Source organism: Podarcis raffonei, chromosome 6, assembly GCF_027172205.1.
Source record: "Podarcis raffonei isolate rPodRaf1 chromosome 6, rPodRaf1.pri, whole genome shotgun sequence".
NCBI classification, from domain to species: domain Eukaryota; kingdom Metazoa; phylum Chordata; class Lepidosauria; order Squamata; family Lacertidae; genus Podarcis; species Podarcis raffonei.
In genome coordinates, this window is record NC_070607.1 from 62645792 (window position 1) to 62670291 (window position 24500).

Genomic DNA, 24500 nt, shown 5'->3' on the forward strand with positions numbered 1-24500 from the left:
GTTTTGTTCATTTTTACTCTTTGCATGCAGCATACTATAATCTGAACATGTCACAAAAGAGTCTTACAGATGTGTTTAAATACAAGGTTCTGGGCTTAATGGCCATGATCTGCCTCCATGGTTGGAGGCAGTATGTTTCTTGATACCAATTGCTGGAAATCACAGGAGGGGAGAGTGCTCTTATGCTTGGGTCCTGTTTGAGTGTTTTCCACAGGCATTTGGTTGGTCGCTGTCAGAACAGGATGCTGGACTAGATGAGCCACTGGCCAGATCCAGCAGGCTCTTCTTATGTTCTTATTTATCCTTATTTTATTTATATCCCGCCTCCTCCCAGTAGAGGACTCAAGGAGGCTCAAAACTTGAACTGAAACAGATACAACTGGAAACATACCAATCAATATACAGTGGTACCTCTGGTTACGTACTCAATTCGTTCCGGAGGTCCATTCTTAACCTGAAACTGTTCTTAACCTGAAGCACCACTTTAGCTAATGGGGCCTCCTGCTGCTGCCGTGCCGCCGGAGCACGATTTCTGTTCTCATCCTGAAGCAAAGTTCTTAACCTGAGGTACTATTTCTGGGTTAGCGGGGTCTGTAACCTGAAGTGTCTGTAACCTGAAGCATCTGTAACCCAAGGTACCACTGTAAATATTTTTTTAAAAAAACAAACAAGTTGCCATTTTAAAACACCACTGAATTTGAACACTTAAAACCATTAAAAAGCACGACAATGAAGAAAGAAAAAAGTACAACTCCCACCCTCAGAAGACCCTGCCACAACAGCCACTTAGTGGCCTTCACAGAAGATCTCGAAGTCCAGGCAGGCACACATATGACTGAACAAAATGTTTGGGTCTCCTCTTGTCCTTTCATTCTCTTCCTAATTTGGCCCTGCATTTTATTTTTATTTTCCCTACCCACAAAATGCTTTGGAAGCACCTTACAGTGAAATATTCCAGTTCAAATATAGTTAATGAACGGTATTATCTTTTGTAGTAGTTCTTTACAAAAACAAAACAAAACTTGGGCATTGCAAGCCTACGACACTTAACTTCCTTATTTCAGAATGAAACAATATGCCAGTATTCCTTAGTGCCATCCTCTGGAACCTTTATAGAAAACAATTGAAAGATTAAGAGCATCAAAATGCTCCATCTACTCTCACTTCCCCTCGTACGAAGCAGCTTACCTTTGCTTGTAATTTCTGGACAGCATACTCTTCTCTCCAACAAAGTCTTCTCCAGTATGTTCTTGATATGATTCTTCACTCACATTACCTTAAACTAAGGTGGGGATCTATGACTCAACAAATCTTGGTTTCGAGAGAGCAAGTAACACACTGTAATTCTATGGAAATGAATCAGGAAAAAGGAAAGCATTTTCCTTTTTTGCTTCTACCCACACAGACAGTAGTCTGCTTCCAAGGTGTTGCTAATTTTGGAAAGACGGGCTTGTGCAAGGTTCAAAACCACAAACTCAAAATTAGTTATGAGGCATTTCTGGAAGATTTTAAAGCCTGGATGCCCCCCGCCTTATTGCTTTTTCCTGCTAGCCTTGAATCAATATCATTAGGCTGTGTGTGTGCGCAATATACTAGCCTTCATCAAAAGATCTCAGGGCAGTTCACAATATAGCCCATCACCATAACATTGTGTATGTAGCTTCTGCAGGAAGCTACATGTTATAGCTTGTAGCCATACAATGTAATAGATGTAGCCATGCTTTCACGCTTGTTTGTTTTTAAAGTAAGATTGTATTCCGATGTTAGAGAAACACACACACACACACACACACACACACACACACACACACGGCATACTTGATTTCAATAGGATTAAGCCTCCCTAACTCTGTTTTGAATAGCAGCCACTGCCTTCAAAGAACTCCTTTTCAGATTAAAATTTGGAAAAGAAAAAAGGTATACAAAATGGGTGGGCACAGTATTGATCAAAGCACACTTGAGAAAGGAACATGCCCTTCTTTTCCTGTTACAATAATGTGCAGGGGAGAAAAGAGAGGGAAGGAAGGCACTGTGTATGAAAGGAAGGCGAAGGAGAAACAGCTTTTCAAAAGAGCCAACATTTATTGAATTCTAATGCATCTCAGAAATAGAATTTTCTTCTTCAAAGACAGCCTGGGTAAGGATGCTTCTCAGCTGTAGGACATTCCTAAATAAAACAGCTAGTTTAAGTAGCATATGTGGCACATGGTCTTACGTTTTTGACACTGTTAAACATTTCATCCTTAACCTTTGCTAGATGCTGTCAGGCCACAGACATGGAATCTGGAGTGGAATCCTCTTTGTTTGCCTGTTTTGATGCCCAGCAAAGGCAAACCTACCAGTTAGTGCAGATCCCAAGCAGATGATTCTGTCCTTGCTGCAGCTACTTTCTGAATTTCCTTCAGGCTTCAATATAGCTGGCATGTGGGAACATGCTCCATAAGCAGTCTGAAGGAAAATGAGTAATCTGTATTGCTGAATCCTCCCAGGCTGTCAGCTTGGAAATATCTTTGCTCTCATCACTGTTAATAATATGACTCACCTAGCAGAGCATATTATTGAATGTAATCTGTTCCTTTGTACCTTGGTTACCCAAGTAGTTCTCCCTGTGGCATCTGTCTAACATGCTTCCTTACTTGATTGACTAACATCAGGCTCTCACACAGATTAATTCATTTACTTGGCTTCATAAAACAGTGTTCCATTGGGAAATTACAGCACTATTTCAAAGAAACTAAAAGAAGCACATATGGCATCAGGTGACACATGAAGTCTTTCCACAGCGACTCTGGATGCAATCCTTATATAGGAGTAAGGGTACTTCCAGACCATTGCTATTTTGGGGTGGGTTTCAGTCACACACTGGCAAATTCAGATCGAGCAATTAAAGCTTTTGCATAGCAAACACACATCCCTAAAATAATTGTGCTTTTTGCAATAAGGAAAGTGATCGAGAAATGCACTTGAAAGTGTGGAATAACACTTACTTGACATGATGTCATCTAATCTCCCTGCAAACAAATCAGAACGACTGCTTAATAAACAGGTCATCTGGAAGCAACCTAAACCCCACTGAACTCAATGAAGCTTGCTTTTCATTAAACATGTTGGATTGCCCTGTGGGTTGCAATCTTAAGAACACCTTCAGGAAGGATTAGGTTATCAATAGCTATTAGCTATGATGGCTATCTACTACCTCCAGTGTTTGGAGGCAGTGCCTCTGAATACCAGGTGCTGGAAACCACCCACGGGGGAGTGCTGTTGCCCTCAGGTCCTTCCTGCTTGCAGGTTTTCCCTGGGCATCTGGTTGGCTGCTGTAAGAGCAGATGGCTGGGCTAGATGGGCCTCTGGTCTGATCCAGTGGTGCTTGGCATATGTTCTTTTGGGAATAAAGGCAAATAATATGATTTACTTCTGAGTAAACATATGAAGAACTGCACTGCATGGCTTCACAGACCACTTTCTGCACAGTGTACTACATGCACCCCCTGACGTTCTTGCTGCTTCCCACATAGTTCCTCAGATATCTGAAATAGTTATGACTTGAGTGGGGTGTCCTCAGCTTCTAAGCTTCTCAAAAGAACCTGCTAGCAGCAACCAATGAACAAAAGTCCAGTGAAGCAGGGCTGTTGGAGTCAGGTCAGTGACAGGCCTCTCAGCAGGAGCTTTCTGAGCAAAAACATCTTCTGTAGGGCTGCCACAAAAAGGTAAGCAAGCTAAAGAACAAGGCTCACTACTCCCTATAGCTAATCTTCCTTCTACTACAGCTTCTCCTTCTGCAGCTGCTATTACTCCTGCTACTTGAATCACGGGATTGGAGAATCTCCACTACAAGGATAAACATTTTACATTCCAGTCCCCCATTTTTGTTTTGTTATATGTGCATCTGTCCTGATGGTGACTTCTTTTTACATCTAGTTCCTGCACTGAAATGACAGTGGAACAAATTCAGTGGATTATCATAATCCAAAACTGTTCTACAAAGCTGTAGGGAGGAAAAAAGGTTCACAGGACAAAGGATCCCAACTAGTAACTGCAAGAATGTTCAATCTAATGCCTACGCAAGTATTTAAAAAGACCAGCTGCCCAATTCAGGAAACCCAATTCATTCCTTCTGGTTTATTTTTCAAAGTGAATGCAGCAGCACTCTTCTGCCTACCTGGGAAGAAATAAGTAGAATCCGAGAGGTGCAAAACTAAGTGATGCGATAAGAATCTGGGCATGTGGAATCCTGTTGCACATTCTTAGCAGCTAAATTTCAAAACACAGCAGTTTCATAGACAACAGAACAGCAGAAAGTAACACGTCTCAGTACGCTCTCTCCCTATTTTTGATCCCATCCACTTACAAAGTCTTGATATAATTACAGTGCACCGTTTTGTAAAGATAATAAAAACACTAAACAAATGCTATACTACTGGTAAAACAGTGGAGAGGATTCAAATATTACTACATTAGTGTATTAATGTTGTGGTCATATCTGCATGAGAGTGGGTCATGAAGGCATGAGTGTGACCCATCTCATTTGGATTATTTGCACAGACACAGATCTTTAAAAGGCAGAGTTGGCTCTATGAAGTGAATCAGAGCAGCTAGTTTAAAAAGGGAGAAGGAAGCACAGCACTGGGGAACAGGAAGGCTCTCCACTGATAGCACTAGGGACATTCTTGAGCAAGCAAGCTTTATATGCTGGGTTTTTATTTACCGTATTTCTTCTTACATTTCTATCCCGCTTTTCCTCCCAAAGGAGGAAGGAGTAGAGAAGGGAGAAAGAACTGAACAAAACAGGAGGAGCAGAATTGGTTTAAGTATTTATTTATTTTAAAGTATCTGTACCACCCACCTTTCCAGTTTGTGTTTAACATGATTTATAAAGGCAAATGCCTGATACTGATGAAATATATAAAATAAATAAATAAAATTGTCCAGTAGCACCTTTGAGACCAACTAAGTTTGCTCTTGGTATAAGCTTTCGTGTGCCTGCATACTTCTTCAGATACCCACTTACAAAGATACCCACTTACATGCACACGAAAGCTTATACCAAGAAGAAACTTAGTTTGACTGCATCAGACCAACACGGCTACCTGATACTGATGTAATCTAACTAGCCAGATATGATATGATATGTAGATATGATTGATTGATTGATTGATTGATTGTAGAGGGTGTTTTTTATTAGCTTGTTTTTATGTAAAATGACCTGCTCTGTAGATGACCCCTTTTAATCATCAGTGCCTTACTATTATTACAGCAGAGACTATTGTTTCCTATTAACACTGTACCAATCCTCTTAGAATGGAATCCTGCCTGCTTATCAGGAGAGATCAAGTACATTTATAGCCACAGGTCATTTGTTTCCAGATAACAGAACAACATAGATTTGGTCTTGGATAACCCAAAGTAACAATGGCTTTTTTTTTTTAAGGGTCATTTATAGAAACAGGGGTCCTTTCCTTTGAACTAATACTCTACTGCACATTTTTTGTTTTCATCTCTGAAATTTCTCTGTATTAAGGTTCATATTATTAGGATTCTTTTAATATCTGTACAGCACTTGACCACTTTAAGCTCTTTGTAACAGTAATAATGAACTTAATGATAAAAAGGTGTGTTTGATAAATCTACAATTTTATATGTGAATCTCATTTATTTTAATGCTTGCTGGATCCAGGGGTTAGAAGGATCTTAACCTACTCCACCCACAAACTCATAACAGTAATAATAATCATGTTCCTGGTCATCATTGTCTTTATGATGTGGCTTCCTGCAGCCCCCAACTTTTTGACAAAACCCTCAGGAATTTGGGAGCAGAAGCTGTGCAGAAGCTGTGCAGAAGTATTTCACTCAAACAAATAGATCCAAAATGCCGCATAAGGTGGTCAGAGAATTGCACAGACTTGTGGCTTATCCACACTTACCTTTTGCCCTGCTGTTTTCCGACACAGGTCCAGGTTTTAATGCTCTGTGCCCAAATGCTTTTCTTTTTGCCCCAAGCTTTCCCTGTGAAAACCCGCTCTTTAAAGCTGAATCGAAGCAAACACCAATTCGAGGTTTCCTTGGATTGTTGTTTGTTCCACATGAGCTTTTGAGAGCAGGTTTTTGTGGGGAAAGCTCCTCAAAATGGAGACACAGAGTTGTGGGCCATGTCTGGGAAGAGTGGAGGAAAGATATGTGTGGATAAGGCCTTACAGCAACTGTTAGAGCCACTATGGTGTATTGGAAAATGTGTTGGGCATGGACTGTAGAGAGCTGAGTTTGAATCCTTGTTCAGCCACTAAGCAAACAGTGCCAGCCAAGCTATTACAATTCAGCCTGACCTCCCTCACAGGGTTGTTATCAGAATAAATTAGGAGGGTCATGGAGGCTATACTCCTTGGAGGAAGGATGACATGAAAAATACTGAATAAATAAAACAGTAAATGTGTACTTATAATATTTTATATAATAATATAATATGATTTTTGTTTGCTATAAAATATAGCCATTCAGATTTTAGCCATTCAGATTTTACTTTGACTCAGGCATATAGGTGATTTTATGGGAAAGGGGAGTCATTTCTGTATCCAAAGAGCTGTCAGGTATGATAATACTTTTAGCCCTGAAGTTCTACTAAGGAGCTCAAAGCAAAATGCTCATTTGTAAGAAGAATGCAAGATGTTTCTTTTTTTTTTAATTTAGTTTACTTACATACACTTGAAGAGGGATTTGCATACATTTGAAAATGACAATTGATTTTCAGAAGTACATAGTTACATCGTGATTCATAGACCAGAGACAGTAGGATATACACACCAAATTTGCATCCACAGAAATGTTGGGTCCACGTATAGATAATGGTGATTTACATTTAATTTTTCTTTGTTGTTGTTTCATATGATTTAAGAGAAGCAACCCCATTCACCTGTATTTGTGACGACAACTGAGAACAGCTGCAATAGCTTTGATATGCCGTTCCAAATGCAGAATCATTCAGAAAAGTGTTATAAATAGTCTTAACAGGGGAGCTTTCAGGTCTTTAGACTGGCATCAGAGACCCCAGTGACCTGACTTGGGAAACACTTCTAAACGAGACATTGACCTGAGACCTCTGAAGGTCTCTGTGACGTGTATGGGGGAATCTCCTAATGTTCTTATACTTTCTTATCTTGTGCTGGATTAACTCAGGGGATCCACTCCCAGTTGCGCTTGTATGAGAATGACACTGGAAGGCTGAGTAGCCACTGCATGGAAGACGGGTAAAAAGAAGAGGGGAAAATGATAAGGAGAAGCAGCCCAGCATAATTGTGCAATATTCACCAAAGCAAGAAAAAGAAAACTCACATCGTAAGTTTTTTAAAAAGTTATTCAAGAAAGAAAATACCAAGCTGAAAGAGAAGGGGGAAAATCCCACCACTTCTATTTTGTGAAAAAACATGGGACAACGCTTAACAAATGAGGAGGGGGAACAAGTTGAGATTGATGTGGCTGAACTGCAGGAATGGTATAAGAAGTTTGTGGTGGAATGTCCAAGCGGGACTCTTTTCATGCATGAATTCAAGCGATTCTTCGGAGTACAGGATAATCAGGAGGCAGCAGAATACGTGGAGAACATGTTCAGAGCTTTTGATAAGAATGGGGTAAGCATTATTCCAGCATTTGCTGTTTTAAAAAGCTTTTGATTTAATTTAATTTAGATTTATATTGAAAGAAGAAAAGTCACTTTCCATTCTTTTCTGAGGCAGCTTCCAGACAAACCACTTATTGAACCATCTTCTGGATTTGTTTTCAGGGAGGTTAAACAATGTTGGATATTTACTGAGCATTCATTGCACCACACATGGGTTACTCCACACTCCCCATTTTATTTGCCTGTCACTTCCGGATCTTTTTAGGAAGTGTTATGTTGCGCAAGACCTCCAAATCAACTTTAATTGCACAACCTGAATTTTCTGGTATGTGATTGCATCCCACCCCACAATTGCAACACTCTGGAAGCACCTTAAATGTGGATTTTTCCTTTGGACTAGACCTTATTTGTTAAGTGTTATTTGTTCAGAGGAGTTACCGATGTGCCAAACTTGCAGGAGGTGGGTAATAATTTCCAGAACTTCCCAGAGAGTTAACTAATAAAATTTAATTTTGTTCAATATTCCCTCCAGCCCAACCCCACCCCAAAATTGGGTTCTTTGAACCTTAGATTTATCTGTCAAATTCTAGGAACCTACATTTTACAGACTTGTGAAATGTACATGAGATTCAAGGCAATAAACGGTGAACAACCTTCAGAAAAACAAAGCTGGACACATTTAAAGGGGTTCTCTCAATTGTAGCCATTAATATAACTTTAATATTTTTATGATAATCATTTATCTGGGTAGCAAAATGATTTTCTGATGAAACAGCCTGTTGTCACTGCACAGTGGAAGGAGAGTGGTTTTGGTGCACTGATTTATAGCAGTCACTGCAAGGTCACACTGACTATTGTTACATAAGATGTCACTTGACTATGTTCTAAATATCAGTGAGAGGAAGGAACTCTGCTGACTTAGTGGCCTTAGATCATAAAATCATAGAATTGTAGAGTTAGTAGGGACCCTATGGGTCATCTAGTCCAACCCCCTGCAATGCAGGAATATCAACACGCAGCCCCCCCAATCCAATTTGAAATCATACTGGACCCTGCTTAGCTTTGCAGATCTGTTAATGGTTTTATTGCTGCACCACTAGGACAAGTCGCTTTGTAACTAACAAAGAATCGGTAGCCAGAACATCATTTTGTTGTTGAAATTCCTGTAAATAACATTGGAATGCCACATTTTTATTATTGTTCAAGTACAGATCAAATATTGAAGATATTTTTTAGCCAACCTCCATACCTATATTACACACTTCTTGTAAATGTCATAGTAATTCATATCAGTTTAACTTCATATTCGCTGTTCCAGGAAGAGAAGCACTATACAGTGGTACCTTGGTTTACAAACTTAATCCGTTCTGGAAATTTGTTCTTAAAACCAAAGCAGTCTTAAACCAAGGCGTGCTTTCCCATAGCAGCGGGGGACTCAATTGACAAATGGAACACACTCAACATGAAGCGGAACATGTTCTGCTTCCAAGGCAAAGTTCACAAACCAAAACACCTACTTCCGGGTTTGCAGCGTTCTTAATCCAAGTTGTTCATAGACTAAGCTGTTCTTAAACCAAGATACCACTATATAGACATAGAAGGAGTGCATTGTGTTGAACTGGACATATGAAAGATGCAGCTTGTATCCAAGTTGTGACTCAACACGTTCTGAGAAGTTTCAACTTAGATGGGCTGAGTTGCAGTGTGGGAGTGAATTAAACTAATCACAAAACCGGCTCAATTAATTAAAAATGAGGTGTAGTCCTCAACTAAGTTCTACTCAGGGTAGACTTGCTGAAATTAATAGGTCTAACTTAGCCATGTTCATTAATTTTAATGGGTCTACTCGCTGAGTAAAACTTAGTGGGAGACCCCACCCAACTCCTGTTACTTCCAACACATAATTATCATGTGCTTTGATGGCAAGGGAAATTTCCAGCAGGAAAGCACCAATTCAGGGCAACAGGCTACAAACACAGTTGAGAGGTAATGGTCCTTAGGAAGAATATTCTAGGATTTGCATTTTGTATGTTGGGTGTTTTTTAGTTTGACATTGTACAACTGCATATACTGAATGCAAGCTTTAACTAATTCACAGCAAGGGTAAGAGCAGAGAGGAAAGAAAGATGCATATGCAGTTGGATAGCGCAGATTGTTCTTGTTGGCATCCACCCGTCTCAGGAAACAATGGAGTGTGCCTCCAAGTTGAAGTCAAACCACTGGAGAATCACAGCACCTGCTGTGGCTGCAGAGACTGGTAACTGGTAACTGCTGCCTCCTGCGTTGTTTTTGCTATATTAGCAGCACCGAAGTGACCTCCCTGAGGCACAAGCCTGGGCAGTGTGTGTGGAGGTCCTGAGCTGTCCAGACAACAAGACTCCCAACTCTTGGCCTTGCTGATGTGCTCCAAAGGAAAGCAGAGCAATATGTTTGGCACCAGCTTGGCTGCAGGAGTTGCTCCTTAGTGGCCCCCAGTTCTCCAGAGTGGATTTTGAGGGTGCACAAGGGCTGGAGGAGAGGAAGAAGTTAAGAGAATAAGAAGAGCCTGCTGGACCAGGCCAATGGCCTATCTAGTCTAGAATCCTGTTCTCACAGTAGTCAAACAGATTCTCAAGTGACCCCCGAGCACAAGTTCTGTGTGCACATAGAAATCTGTTGTGCCAGCAGAGCTGCATTGTTGGATGCCATCCTTCATACCAGCTTGAGGTTTGTGCCTGAAATATAAAAAGTGAACAGACCCCAAGAAAGAGAGATGAATGGGAGTATAGGCTTTTGCATGGCCTGATCTTATGAAAAAGTGCTCCACTCTTAAGAGTAGTAGAATTTGACCTGATTGTTTCAGTGTTGGTATCAGCTCGAACTGGCTTGTCGTGCAAGAATTTCCATACAGTCTTTTGTATTAAGTGCCTCTGGGCCGGACATGAGCCATTGGCTTGGGGAATAGAGGCAGAAAAAATCCCATAGGAATCAAGGAGAGCACAGAGATGCACTGCTCAAAGCTGACAGCAATGAAAGCAGTGTATTCTATGTGAAGAAATATGATGAAATGCACTTTGGGGACTGCAGAGGAATTTATTGCTTGCACCCCTCTAGCTTAAGCCTTACCCATTAGACTGGGCTGGCAATCACTTTAAGCTTTGTAAAGACACTTAAGGGTGTTAGTGGCTGATTTCTGCTATTTCTCATAGTAAATGGAAGCTCTGGGGGTTGGCAAAATCCCAACTGTCTTAGGTGTATGCTCCAATTTTGAGAACATTGTATGATTGACAGGACATCATGGTCTACCTAGCATAAGTATATGTTCAGCCCTGAGGTCAGTTCACATACCGGTATATCTTAATGGCAGGAAGATCAAGCCCAGCTAATTGAAGCTATAGCAGACCTATCACTGCATGGCTCACAATTAAGAAACTGGAAGAGCAAGCTCCTACAATGCTTAAGAACTGGAAAAGCAAGCTTCTATAACTTTTCTTCTTGAGGGAAGTTGGCTTCAATCAGATTTGACCATATACAAATTTAAATAAAGATTGTGCTTTACAGAGATTTGAGTGGATGTAATGAAAAACTAAAACCGAAAACAGTCTGAAGACTAGTTATGGAGGGTGCTACAGCAGCTACACTGTCTACCCTACTTATTCTAATCCTTATCTCACAAAGCCTGATTCTGTCAATAATGAATCCTGCTCTCTTCTTTCCTTCAGTCAGGATGCCAAAGACTGGCTTTGAGAAAGAGGATACTGTCCATTGTTCCTGTTCAGTGTAGTTAAATGGTATGCAGGACAAGAACAGGAAAGCCAGACATAGAGATTGTAGGCATCTCCTACCTTTAGGAGTTTTATTACAGGTGTATTCTGCAACATATCCTTGACATAATAATAGTGCATTGGTGATGGATTCATTTTGATTCATCATTCGTTCTACAATATTTCCCCAATGCTAGGGGCCGGATTAAGACAAACAAAAATGTAGGCTACATTTGAAGCTGACAAGCAGAGGGCCAATTAAGATTTAGAATAAGCAAAAATACATTTGTTTTCAAACTTCCAGTGCTCCTTTAAAACCAAAGAAAAAGGTGCTATATTCTGTACAATGGTACCTCTGGTTACGAACACTTCAGGTTACGAGCTCCACTAACCCGGAAGTAGCTGCTTCTGGTTGCAAACTTTGCCCCAGGATGCGGACGGAAATCACACGCCAGAGGCACGTGCGCTGTGGGAGTCCCCATTAAAGAAAGCGTGCCTCAGGATAAGAACGATTTCAGCTTAAGAACGGACCTCCGGAATGAATTAAATTCGAACCAGAGGCACCACTGTATATACATAGTGTCCTCCAATGGCAGAACCTGTGATTTTTAATATAGCATATGCAATCGGTGATTTCTATCTAACATGTTAATACAAACAAATAATGGTACGAAGTGTTTCTAAAACACAGCACGCCATCCAACTTTTTCATTTCAAAAACCAGGACACGCGTCTTCTGCGACATGCTCCCAGGTGAGTCACGTGACATGCTTTGCAATCCTGCCCTGAAAAAAGTGCTTTTTCAGGGCGAGAGTGCAAGAGAGAGCAGCACTCAAAATGGCCGCCACAGTCTTGCTTTAAAAAATAGGGTGCCCCTTTTTTCTGGGACACTCGGCATGTATGACACAGTTGCCATCTGAATTAACCAATTCAGTTTCTGTCTGAATGGAACCTTTGGTGGAGAAGATTCTTGAGAATAACTCTCCATTCATGTAGCCATTCAGGTCAACTAATCCATGCAGGCAGTTCATGTGCTTGTCAATATAGAATATGGTGTAAGGTGTTTGGTACTCTGTGTAGGGAGAGGGATGTGGAAACTGACATCAAAATAGGAGCCAGAAAGTCAGACATGGGAAGCAAAGTTGTGTATCAGCACCAGAAGAGGATCAAGATAGTGAAGTCAAATCAGGTTTATATAGATCAAGGAAACTAGGTGTCAATAGTGCAGGGTCAAAAGTCAAGAAGATATGCCAAGTAAGGAAAAGAAAGTCAAAAGAGTAAGCAGGGATTATACGCTTCATATAGGATTAGATAAACAATGGAAACGTGACCTCAGCACGGCCACACAGGAGCAAGGAGGACAGAATGCCAGTGATAATATGGTATAGAAATGCTAAGGTTGTGTACCACACACTATACTTTTAAAGCACATCCAAAGCACATCTAAAGCACCCTCGCTCAAAGAAATCTGAGCATCGTAGTTTGTTAAGGGTTGCTAGGAATTTTCACTCTGTGAGAGAAAACTGTAGTGCCCAGAATTCTTTAAATGGAAAGAATGTGCTCAAATGTGCTTTTAAGGTATAGTTTGCACATAGCCCAAGTTCACATCTGTTGTTTCAAATATACAAAAGATGATTGCACCATTTGGAATCATTGCACACTTCCACAGAAACCACTAGTGTCTGCTGTGTTCTGAGATTAAAGGTCTAATCTTCAACTATTTTCAAAATTCAAATATAATTAAAGTCACTTTTTATTAGCTGAGTTTTGTGATAATAATCAATTTTAAAAGATCCTCAAATTATCCTTGTTAGAATCTAAAACTTAAATACTTAGACATTGGATCACCCATTGCAGGGTTACTGCCACACCCAAGGAACTCTTTAGACTAGATTATCCTGAAATAGGTTGTATCACAGGATCACTGGGAAGAGTAGAAACTACTCTTTCAATTCCAAAGGTCCCCCCCCTTTAAAGAAAGTTTTCAAACAATATATAGTCTTTAACAAAAAACAAAAAAACCATTAGGCAAGAATGAGGCTTGTGAGAGTGAAACACAGTGTTGTTGTTTAGTGGTTTAGTTGTGTCCAACTCTTCATGACCCCATGGACCAGAGCATGCCAGGCACTCCTGTCTTCCGCTGTCTCCCGCAGTTTGGTCAAACTGATGCTGGTAGCTTCGAGAACACTGTCCAACCATCTCATCCTCTGTCATCCCCTGCTCCTTGTGCCCTCAATCTTTCTCAACACCAGGGTCTTTTCCAGGGAGTCTTCTCTTCTCAGTAGGAAACACAGTAGGAAGGCAATATTTATAAATAGCTGACAAAGTATTTGTAGCCATGCTGATCATTTGGAATATAGCACACATACAAAAAGTGAGAAGACACCCTGATTCAAATGTGAATGATCTTTTACGTTACTCCAGGGGTGGTGACCACATAAGCGCTCTCTCGGAGACCTTTACAAATAATCCAAATAAAGCCTACTGCTACAGCCTGCATTTAAAATAGTGAAGGGTTCCAGCTTTCTCCCTCTATCGTAAGACTGAAAACAAGTCAGAAGATAACATATGCTAGACACAATAATAAGACCTGGTGTGTGGATAAACGTGTGTGCATGCAGACACATGGTACCAAGCATGAAGAAGTGTACTTGATAACTTCATTTGATAACAGGAATCTGCACAACGTAGTGTGCTTGATAACATAAGCTGTATTTTTGCTACAAAATGTTGGGCAGCTGCTGCCTCCAGAAATGGAGATGGGATCTGGCCTCAGGAAGGACTTTACCACAAAGACTTCTTGCCATTAGGATTCAAGGTGCACAAATGCTTCCTGGGACAAAGCACTAAGTGAAGAATGGATTCCTTTTGGAAATATAGAAACCTGACGTAAGGCACAACTGGTTGGTAATGATAATCTAAGAGATTTTAAGATTACATTGAGTAATTACGTCAGCCAAAGGTTATAGGAGAAAACAAAAGTAGATAGCACATGAGTAAATATCATAATGACTACATTTAGATTTCATCAGGGAATTGAAATTATGGCGTGCAGCCATCATTCTAACTCCATTTCCATTAGTTTAAGATCTTTTTGACAAGTTCACTCTACATTTTGCTTCACTCTTTCCAAATTAACCCCTCCATGTTTTTTAATCCACAGGACAACACCATTGATTTCCTAGAATATGTGGCTGCTCTGAATCTTGTTTTACGAGGGAAGTTGGAACACAAACTGAGGTGGACGTTCAAAATATATGATAAGGATGGCAACGGCTGCATAGACAAACCTGAGCTCTTAGAAATAGTTGAGGTGAGTAGGAATTTAGTATTTGCTGCCAGACACTCTGTCTGATTTCATAACTTGAGTTTGGAGGCTTCTATAAACCCAGTCCTGCTTGAAGAACTGCTGCAGGGTTTCTCAAAAATGGGACATTTCAGCCATCCATAGAGATATGTGAAACCTAGTGTCCGGCACTGTCATGACACTAGATCTGCTGCTGTGAGTGCGAGACCTATGATGTTGATCGCTCACCTTCCCTCTTGAATTGTTTCATTTATTTGTAGCATTTGTATAACTTTTTTTTTTACAATACATAAAACAAAATAATTTAAATGCAACCTAGGACATGAAATCATAAAAACAAAAGGTACATATAAAGAAATACTCTCAAAGTTAAAACACAGATTGAAAAACGGGCACCATAATCCAAAGCCCATTTAGCTGGGAGGGGGGGTATCCTGATTCTGCCAGTCTTTGCCTACAGCAGTGGTTTTCAACCAGTGTGCCGTGCACCCTGGGGTGCCTTGAAGGATGGTCAGTGGTGTCGCGGGCAACACTGGCTTCTGCCCCTCTTTCTTTCCCTCCCTCCTTTGATCCCCTCTCATGTCTCTGCCTCCCAAAGGCTTGCACAGCTGTTTGTTGCAGCAGCCCTGGCTACAAGCTCTGCAAGCAAATGGTGCCTCTCGGGCTGACCAGGGGGTGCTGGTTACCAGAAGCTGAGGCGGCCTCGGAGTAAACAAGCAAGCAGGCAAGGGAGCCCAGCCAGACAGTCCACCAGCCCTTGCTGTTGGGAGGCTGGGCAGATAAGTGCTGCTTTGGCCTTTCTTGTGCTTGCTGTGTGCAAGGCCTGCCTGGGAACTGAGTGCCCACTGCTGCCTCCCAAGGTAAGCTGCTGGCCTCATGGTCACTTGGCTATTCATTGGACCACTAAGGCTGGGGGTATCCTCTTCACAGGCCTCTCTTTGGAGCAGAGGTGGAGGGAAGCTTAGAGATCAGGGGCGACAGCAGCAGCTGCCCAGAGGACTCCCAAAGAGAGCCATCATACAATCATCCAAAACAATTTGTCTGCCTCCTCCCATCATGGGAGCATCAGGGCTGCAGATGCCGCAATGACCCCCTCACACCATTAAGCTGTGGTAGGAGCACCCAGGGTATGAATTTCATCCTGATCCAGGCTACAAAGATTATTTTAAATACCTGGGTGAACAGAACGATCTTCCTCTTGTGCCCCAAATGCCACAAAGATGGTGCCAGAAAGGCTCCCTGGAAAGACTATAGAGCTAGGGTGCCACAACTGAAAAGTCCCTCACTGGAGGAGCAAAGCCTCCAATGAAAATGTTAAGCTTTTGGGAAGATGCACATGGGAGAATGTGGTCTTTTGGACAACCCCATCTAGGGCTTTAAGGTTAAAACTGGCACTTTAACTGGACTGGACCTGGAAATGGACTGGGATTTTGAAATCTGATTTTTTTAAAATGGTGCCTTTGCTCTGCTCTGTTCACTTTCACTGAGGTTTCCGAAATGATGTTATTGACAGTAAAAAGTAAAAATCTTAACTTTTTTGCCTGTCATGTTAATATGCACACGTCATGCTTTCTTAACTTTATGTGCATGGTCAGAAAGAGTAGTGACAAGGAATGGGCTTCAGTATCAAGGAAAGGATCCAGCTTCTTCTAAATTATCAAAGACTGACAAGTTGGGTGTGATGCAGTGGCTTTCCTGTAATGCTTCTGATCATGATGAAAGTACAGTGGTACCTTGGTTTACAACCATAATCCGTTCCGGAGGTCCAATTGTAAACCAAAACAGGTTGTAACCCAAAGCGCGCTTTCGCCAATGGGGCCTCCCCCCCAATTTGGTTGTAATAAAAAAAAATATGGGTTGTAATCCAAAATGGTTGTAATCCAAAGCGGTTGCAAACCAAGGTACCACTGTATTCGAACAAGGTGGCAACACAATCTTGAGAGATAGCAGTGGATTCCAGACAGTCTGAAGGAACAGAGTACAGGAGATGGTAATGGGTTTCTATTCACAAGTGGGAAGAGTGCTGTTGTGCTCAGATCCTGCTTGTGGGCTTCCCATAGGCATCTGGTTGACCATGGAAAGAACAGGATGCTGGACTAGATGGGCCATTGGCCTGATCCAGCACTTTCTCTCTCTCTTTTTTAAATACAATTTTTATTAAGTTTTACACAATTTTTCAACACAACATCTCCAACACTACATAACAAATCCTTGGCTATCATAGCCTAGGGTTTCCATCAACCCCTTCTGATGGTTTTCTGAATTCCTTTCTAATTGTGCATTTTATTACTATGCTTATTGTTTTAAATCCAATCATACCGTAGATTCCGGCGTATTAGGCAACTGGGCGTATTAGACGACCCCCCAAAATTGGCAGCTGCAATTTGGGGGTTTGTCTTATAAGCCCAGTCTTTCTCCCGGTGCGGAGCCCGCCACCCGCCACCCGCCACCCATACCCAGCGTATAAGACGACCCCCAACTTTTTAACCTCTTTTCCGGGGTTAAAAAGTCGTCTTATACGCTGGAATCTACGGTATGTCAACTAATCTTAATACTTCTCACAATAATTTGAATAGCTCTCCTTACAAAACTCATGCAATCCTACAATTCAAATACAATATAAATTTCTTCCAGTCCTTTAGGAAAGTCTGGTCCCGCTGGTTTCAAATTTTCCCTGTAAGTCTTGCCAGCTCGACGTTGTCCATCAATTTTATTTGCCACTCTTCTTTTGTTGGCATTTCTTCTTGCTTCCATCTTTGGGCTAATAGTATTCTTGCTGCAGTGGTCACATATAAAAACAGTTTTTAAAAATCATTTTTATGAATTTCTGTACCTACCATACCCAGTAAAAGAGCTTCTGTTTTTTTGGGAAATGTATATTTCAGCATTTTTTTGCTTTCATTATACATCATTTCCCAGAAGTCTTTCTCTTTTTTGCATTCCCACCACATGTGGTAAAATGTGCCCTTTTTTCTTTACATTTCCAACATTTATTTTTTGTTTTATACATTTTAGCTAGTTTCACTGGTGTTACGTATCACCTATACATCATTTTCATTATATTTTCTTTTAATGCACTGCAGGCAATAAAATTTATTCCCTCTCTCCATAACCTCCCCCAATCATCTATTGGTATATTATGTCCTATATCTTTAGCCCAATGTATCATTACTGATTTGACTTCTTCATCTTTTAGATGCCATTCCAATAGTAATTTGTACATTTAAGTGATCCAGCACTCTCATGTTCACAATGGACAAGTAAAGGTCCCTGGAGATTAGAACAGTGTCAATCCAAATGGAGAAAATGCAGCTAGGTTGTTGTTGTTTTGGTAATATATACCAGAAAAGAAAAACAATGCTATGTGATCTGAGGAGCTCTTTTTACACACACGGCATACGTAACAAAGAGCAAACAGTGTAAAGGAGTGATTGGAAATTTATTGGAAAGATTTCTTGCTTCAGCTAGCATTAAAATATGTAAGAATAAGGATTATAGAGAGAGAAATCAGGACTAAGCCATTGCACTTATCACACTAGCCATTCTTTCTTTCCCAAGACCAACTGCATCCAGTAGTTAATTGCTTCAAGTAAAACAAAGCCATAATTCCTTTGGTGAGTCATAAGCACCAGGAAGATAAGCAGCCAATGACCTGTGCCAACAAAGAGGTCTACTTTAGGCAGATTCACAGTCCCAGTTTTAAGGTCGGCAGAGAATTGGCCATAGCTGGGTCATGCCCTGGCTAATCCACCATCTGGTGAGATGCCTGGCCCTTGTTGAAAGATGTAAAGAAAACCAAGGAGGGGAGAAGAGAATTCTAATTCTTAAGCCTGAAGGGAAAAGAGAGGCCATGACTCAGAATCCCCAAAACTGCAAAAAAAAGCAAAAAACAACAACACCACAAATCCATCAGAATGTAGAATCATGAAGTTTGAAGGAATTTCAAATGTATTCCTGCCAAGGCAGGAAAACCACTACTCCAACTCCCCCGAAAAGTGGCCACCCAACCTTGGCTTTAAAAACCACTAACAAAGAAGAGCCCAGCAGTTTCTGAGGCAATTTGTCCCAATTTTGAACAACATATGATGCTTAGTCTAAATCCCTTATTTAAATTTGAACCTGCTCATAGTCTCTGGAGCAAGAGAGTATAAATTTGCTCTATCATCTATGCAATAGCCCTTCAAATATTTGATGATGATCATCATAAATAAAGCCTCTTAATCATCTCTTTCATGAGCTAAACATACCTAACCCCTTCAACCTTTCCTCTTAGGTCTTGTTCCCCAAGCTCCTCGCTATCTTTATCAACCTCTTTGTCACATGACACATTCCATTTCTATTTTATACAGAAGTTATATTTTCACTTACATTTTAATGGAACTGCTATCCTAAGCACAGGACTAAGAAAAAGTAGTGTTCAAAAGGAGAATATGAGGTTTAGAGGAGGATGGGTGATTACAGAGTTGGAAGTGATCAAAGGCCATTGAGCTTAGTCCTTAATCACACAACAGCTCCATCAACTTGTCATGTTTGCAAAGACCAATCTGCACACCACATTAAAGTACTGTGCTGTTTAAATTAAGTTGTGGTTTAATGTGAATGAGCAGTATGCTGATGTACCATAATGCTACTCCTCTCTGCTCCTTTCTTTTGTGTGCTGGGAAAGAAGAAAAACAGAGGCTGGCTTGCTGTTGTGTGTGAACCTGCACTCATAGTTTGTTTCTCTCTTAACAAACCATGATGGTAAGCCTAAAACAAACCATAGCTTTCCAAAGTAGCTGGTTGGGAGAAAAACAAATCATGAGCATTGGCATGCACATAATGGCAAGCAAGCCTTTGGTTTGTTTCCTCCCCAGTGCACTGAATAAAGGAGCTCAGGAACAGCATTGCAATGCATTTTGTTTAGATCATAATTTAGACCAGCATGGGTCAAATGGTATACATTACATGTGATTGCATCTCATAATAGCCTAGTGGTCTTGTAAAAAAAAATCAAATCTGGAAAAGTCATTTTGGGAAGGGCAACTATGGATAGAGAAGGGTAAATCCTTAACCTCTCTCCCTGCCCACTCCCTTCCTGCTACAAATAGCACCTCCTAGCTGTTTTTCTGTTCAGAGCATCCCAGGTGCATGTTTCCTTGTGCAACCAACAGGAGAAAGCAAGGTACACTGCACTGAAGTCCCAGCAAAGCAGACAGGGAGACTTTACATACTGATCCTCAAGATGGTTCTGACTCAGTGACCATGAACAGAACTTACCTAAAGGAAACTGAGGAGGTGGAGGTGTATGTCCACCCCATCTGACATGCTGTCTCTTGCTGTGCCATTTCCTGATGTCTCAGATCCTGACATTCACAGATTATTTCCCCAGATTACAAATGTGAGCAAAATATTCATTAGATTTTTCTGCACCTCTGTCTCGGAAACTTAAGTTGCTTTCTTTTCTGCTCTTCTCTTACCAGCAAGTGTTTGTTTGTTTTTAAAAACCATGGTTGTTTTTCTGTCTTCCAGTCTATTTACAGGCTTAAGCAAGTATGCCAGCCTGATGAAGACCAAGGGGCACCTCGTCTCACTCCAGAAGAAGTTGTGGACAGGATATTTCAGTTAGTGGATGAAAATGGAGATGGTAAGAAATTTACACCTTGGGTGATATTTGTGTCTGGATCTGTAATCCTTATGCCATTTCAATTATAAATGTTTACACCAAAACTCACGGGAAGGAGCATTGTATGCATTTTAGTACAGCCCAAGTCAACTCATTTAAAATGTAAGGGCATTGGGTGGCTCATTTGGTAGATCATGAGGCTTTTGATCTCAGGGTTGTGTGTTCAAGTCTCATGTTGGGCAAAATATTCCTACATTCCAAGGGCTGGACTAGAAGACCCTCATGGTCCCTTCCAACTCTACAGTTCCACGATTCTATGATTCCCTAGATCAGGGTTGGGGATCCTGTAGTCCTCCAGACATGGCTTGACTACAACTCGTATCATCTCTGCCCCTTGACTCTGCTGGCTGAGACTGATCTTCTTTTGATTGTTGGAGCTGGGAGTCCAACAATATCCAAAGTGCCACAGGTCCCACCACCCTTGGTCTACATAAAAGCTTCTACATTTTTGAACCTTTACTCAGATTTTCTGTGGACCATCATATCCAATCATTGCTGGTGCTGAGCCAAATCTGAATGTTTGATTTGCACCTGAGCACCTACTGTTGGCTTTCCCTTTTTAGACTTGCTCAGGCACTTCACGACTCCCTTGAAAATGTTTGAAGAGCACGAAGGGCGGGGTGGGGGGGAACTCAGCAAATAATGTGTCTGAAAGTGAAAACTCTCTTAAGGAGATTCTGGCTGACTTCAATGCTCTCAACACTCATAGTCCTGGTTGGTAAGGATCTGAAGCGACTATATTGGAACATTCTGATAACTTGTTTTCCTACGATGAATAAGTGCAGTAGCACCATTTGAGACTCTCTAGCATGAGGATACCCATTCCCTTCTCTCTCCACAACGAAAATGGCAGGTTGTAGGTGGCAGGAGAGTCTCTGATAGCACATGGTGGCAAAGAGGTGCAGTGACCCAAGTGTTGGCATGCAGATGTACAGTATAGGTAGAGCTTTGAGGGCATGCTTCCTTTGTTCCCTTCCATCTTTGATAAATGTCTCTCTTGCATTGATTCTTTAGGGCAGCTTTCTCTGGATGAATTCATTGACGGGGCCCGAAAAGACAAGTGGGTGATGAAGATGCTACAAATGGATGTGAACCCAGGAGGATGGATTGTTGAGCAGAGGAGGAAATCTTCGTGACCGGAAGGATGTGGTGTGGGGCAGCGGGTGGTTCAGTGTGTTGCATTTCCAGTTGTAACCAAATGGAGAGTGCTTCCTTTCATTCTAGAATCATTTGCTTAACCGAAAGCATTCTCCAGCAACTCTGTGAAGCACGCGTATTGAAAGTACCATGGGTACTAACCTATGTGAGCCATGGCTGGCCAGTCATGCTAGGAAATAACCATATGCATAAATATTGTCCTGTTTGCTGGTCCAGGTATCAAAAGGGACTGACTTAGAAGAGTCTCAAAAGTGAACACTGAGTGTCATTTGATGCTCAGATGCACAAAGGGACTGATTAGTAAGTCACAATGCTTTCTTTGTAGGTGTATGTCTGCTATTTTATGTCTGAGGAGAAAGAGATGAACTTGCTGGAAGAGAGGAAGTTCTTTGGTAACAGAGTTTGAGAATATGGCTGGTTTGTTCTGATTCTGAGTTTGTGTGTTCCAAGGGTTTTACTTGATGTTAATATTCTGCTGCTAACCTAAACCATTTGGAGACTGTTTCATCGCAAGTGAGATGTTCCAACTTTTTGTAACATTGCAAACGCACAGCCAAGCATTTATGGAATTGGAAACAGGAAAAGAACCTATTTACTATATGCAATGAGACTGCAGGGAGTAAAGGCTCTTATCAGACCAAGTGCAGTATATTATGTATACTGGACTTGTAGCATCATACACCTATTGTGTTCTGAGTCGATTTCCCTCTGTCAACTCACTGATTGTCTTAGGGCAGATTCCTCTACATGGTAGATCCTTCTTCGGAACCCTTTTCTAGGAATTTTAGTGTCATTGAGGAAACTTTGGTCTGGTTAAGATGATCCTCCACACTACAGTTTGAAAAATCAGAAAGATGACATAACATCATGCGCTTGCAGTAGCTGTCTCTCTCTTGCATTTTCTTGTGGCAGTTCCCACTCCCTTTCCTTATTTCTTCTAACCATGGTTTGCCATAATTATTGACTTGGGCAAACTGTGATTAGCAATAACCAGGACTAACTCCAAACAATGATTTGCAAGCCTATGGTCTCAAGGCATAGTTTGCAGGCAAGTATTACCCTTAGTTTGCCATCTTTGGACATCACAACAAACTATGGTTAGTGGAAACCTGATAATGGAGTGGCTCAGTGTGCATCAATGGAGGTGAGAGGGGGAAGAGAAAGTGCGAGAACACTTGGTACCTTCCCAAACTTCCAAACCATGGTTTGGAGTACTGTATCATGATGTCTGCCCAGGCCTGAATATGAGGATGGTGACAGGGCAGCATGTTCTGGTGAGAAATGATGCTAATTGTGAAATAAGCAGTGCAGATTTGTCACATTTGCACTAAAAGTTTGCAGATGAATTAGTGAATAAATAAGGTGAGGCTCCATTTGCTGAGCCTGTTGCACATTGTGAATACTAGGCATAAGTGCTCATTAGCAAATAGGTGACATTGTATTATATTTATTAAAACCATTCAAATACAGAAGAACTCATTTGTTTGGCCTGCATTACATTCAAGCTTTCCAGAGACTACAAGGCAGGATCAGTGCCAGGTTTAGTGGGGTATTTGGCACTGCACAGGTGCCCCTCTTGCCTTGATAACCTGCAGGCTCAGCAACAGAAAAAGCTGGTCCAGCCAGCAAGCTATGCTATATTGGAGCCCCAGAAACACTGAGGGAGGTTAAAATGACAGGAGCCACCCACAGCTATGCGGGAGCCAGTGCTGAGAGGACCACCAGGCCTCAGTGGCCAAATCAGAATTTGGTGGTGCTTCCTCAGTAAGGGTTCAGGCCCTTAGCAATGGCCTGGTGGTGTTGACCCCAGTCACTGGATGGTATAGCAATAGTATGGAATGGTCTGGCCCAAAGCTCACAACAGACTGATCATTCTCGTGATCACTCAATATCTTCATTTTCACATAACTCTTTGGCTGCACATTCAATTTGTAAAGCATGTGGAAACACCAGAAATAAAGTCATATAGGCAATATTTTTGAATATTCATAGATATGTAATTATGGGAGGGGTCTGTTACATCTATCAGAGATATCATATTCTGGTAGAATTGTGTAATACAATAAGAAGACCCAAATGCTAAACTAAACCAGCTGAATAATAATTTTCTCACCTTACCTTGAATGTATTTTATTTGCCATTTTCTTATTCTTCAGACTCATAAGACAAAATCCACTCTGTACAAGGTTGGAATAATATGTATATATATTTCTGTGGCCTTTTGTTATAAACCCTTTGCTTCTCTTTAGTGTCTGTGTTTTACATACTTGGTTTGCTTTCTTACATTTAGGGCCATTGGGGTTGGTACATGGGTGGGTAAAATAAAATCAGTGTTTTCAGCAATCCAGTACAAGTGTGATTGACATATCTCTACATTCTAATATGCTTGCCTCTACTATCAAAGAAAATATATCTTTTATGAAAAGTGTCACTAAAAGTGTTATTATGTATGTTAACTTTCTTCATCTTCATTCACTTGCAACCAAACAAACTTTTTACAATATAGGATTTTTCCAATGGCATTGTATTTGCTTGCTTGTTTGTTTGTTTAGATACAACTTCTATACTGCTTCAGTGTAGGGGGAAAAGCCTCAAAGTGATTTACACAAATGATAAAACAATATAACTATCACCAAAGATTTACAACCATTAATTAAAACATAAAGTTAAAACCACAATAGAGCAGACTAAAATAAAACACATTCAAACTCTCTGAACAACAGGGTAGGTTTGTTTAAATAAGAATGTCTTCAGCAGGCACCAAAAAGAATACAGTCGTACCTTGGATCCCCAATGCCTTGGCTTCTGAACAGATCAGCTCCCGAACAATCAAAACCCAGAAGTGAGTATTCTGGTTTTTGAACGATTTTCGGAAGCCGAATGTCCGGTGCAGCTTCCTGCAGCCAATTAGAAGCCGCACTTTGGTTTCTGAACGTTTTGGAAGTCGAACAGACTTCCAGAACGGATCCCGTTCGACTTCCAAGGTACAATTGTACAGTGAAGATGTCTGCCTGCTAT

The 24500-nt window shown here is 41.0% G+C and overlaps 1 protein-coding gene across 1 annotated transcript; it reads left to right on the forward strand.

Annotated features, from left to right (window-relative positions):
- The first annotated feature begins 7171 nt into the window (after window positions 1–7171).
- Window positions 7172–23726, forward strand: GUCA1B (guanylate cyclase activator 1B). Its single transcript, XM_053393473.1, has 4 exons — window positions 7172–7619; window positions 14516–14665; window positions 20171–20285; window positions 21339–23726. The coding sequence occupies exons 1-4, from the start codon at window positions 7416–7418 to the stop codon at window positions 21458–21460; spliced, it is 591 nt and encodes a 196-aa protein (XP_053249448.1). The 5' UTR covers window positions 7172–7415; the 3' UTR covers window positions 21461–23726.
- The last annotated feature ends 774 nt before the right edge of the window (window positions 23727–24500 follow it).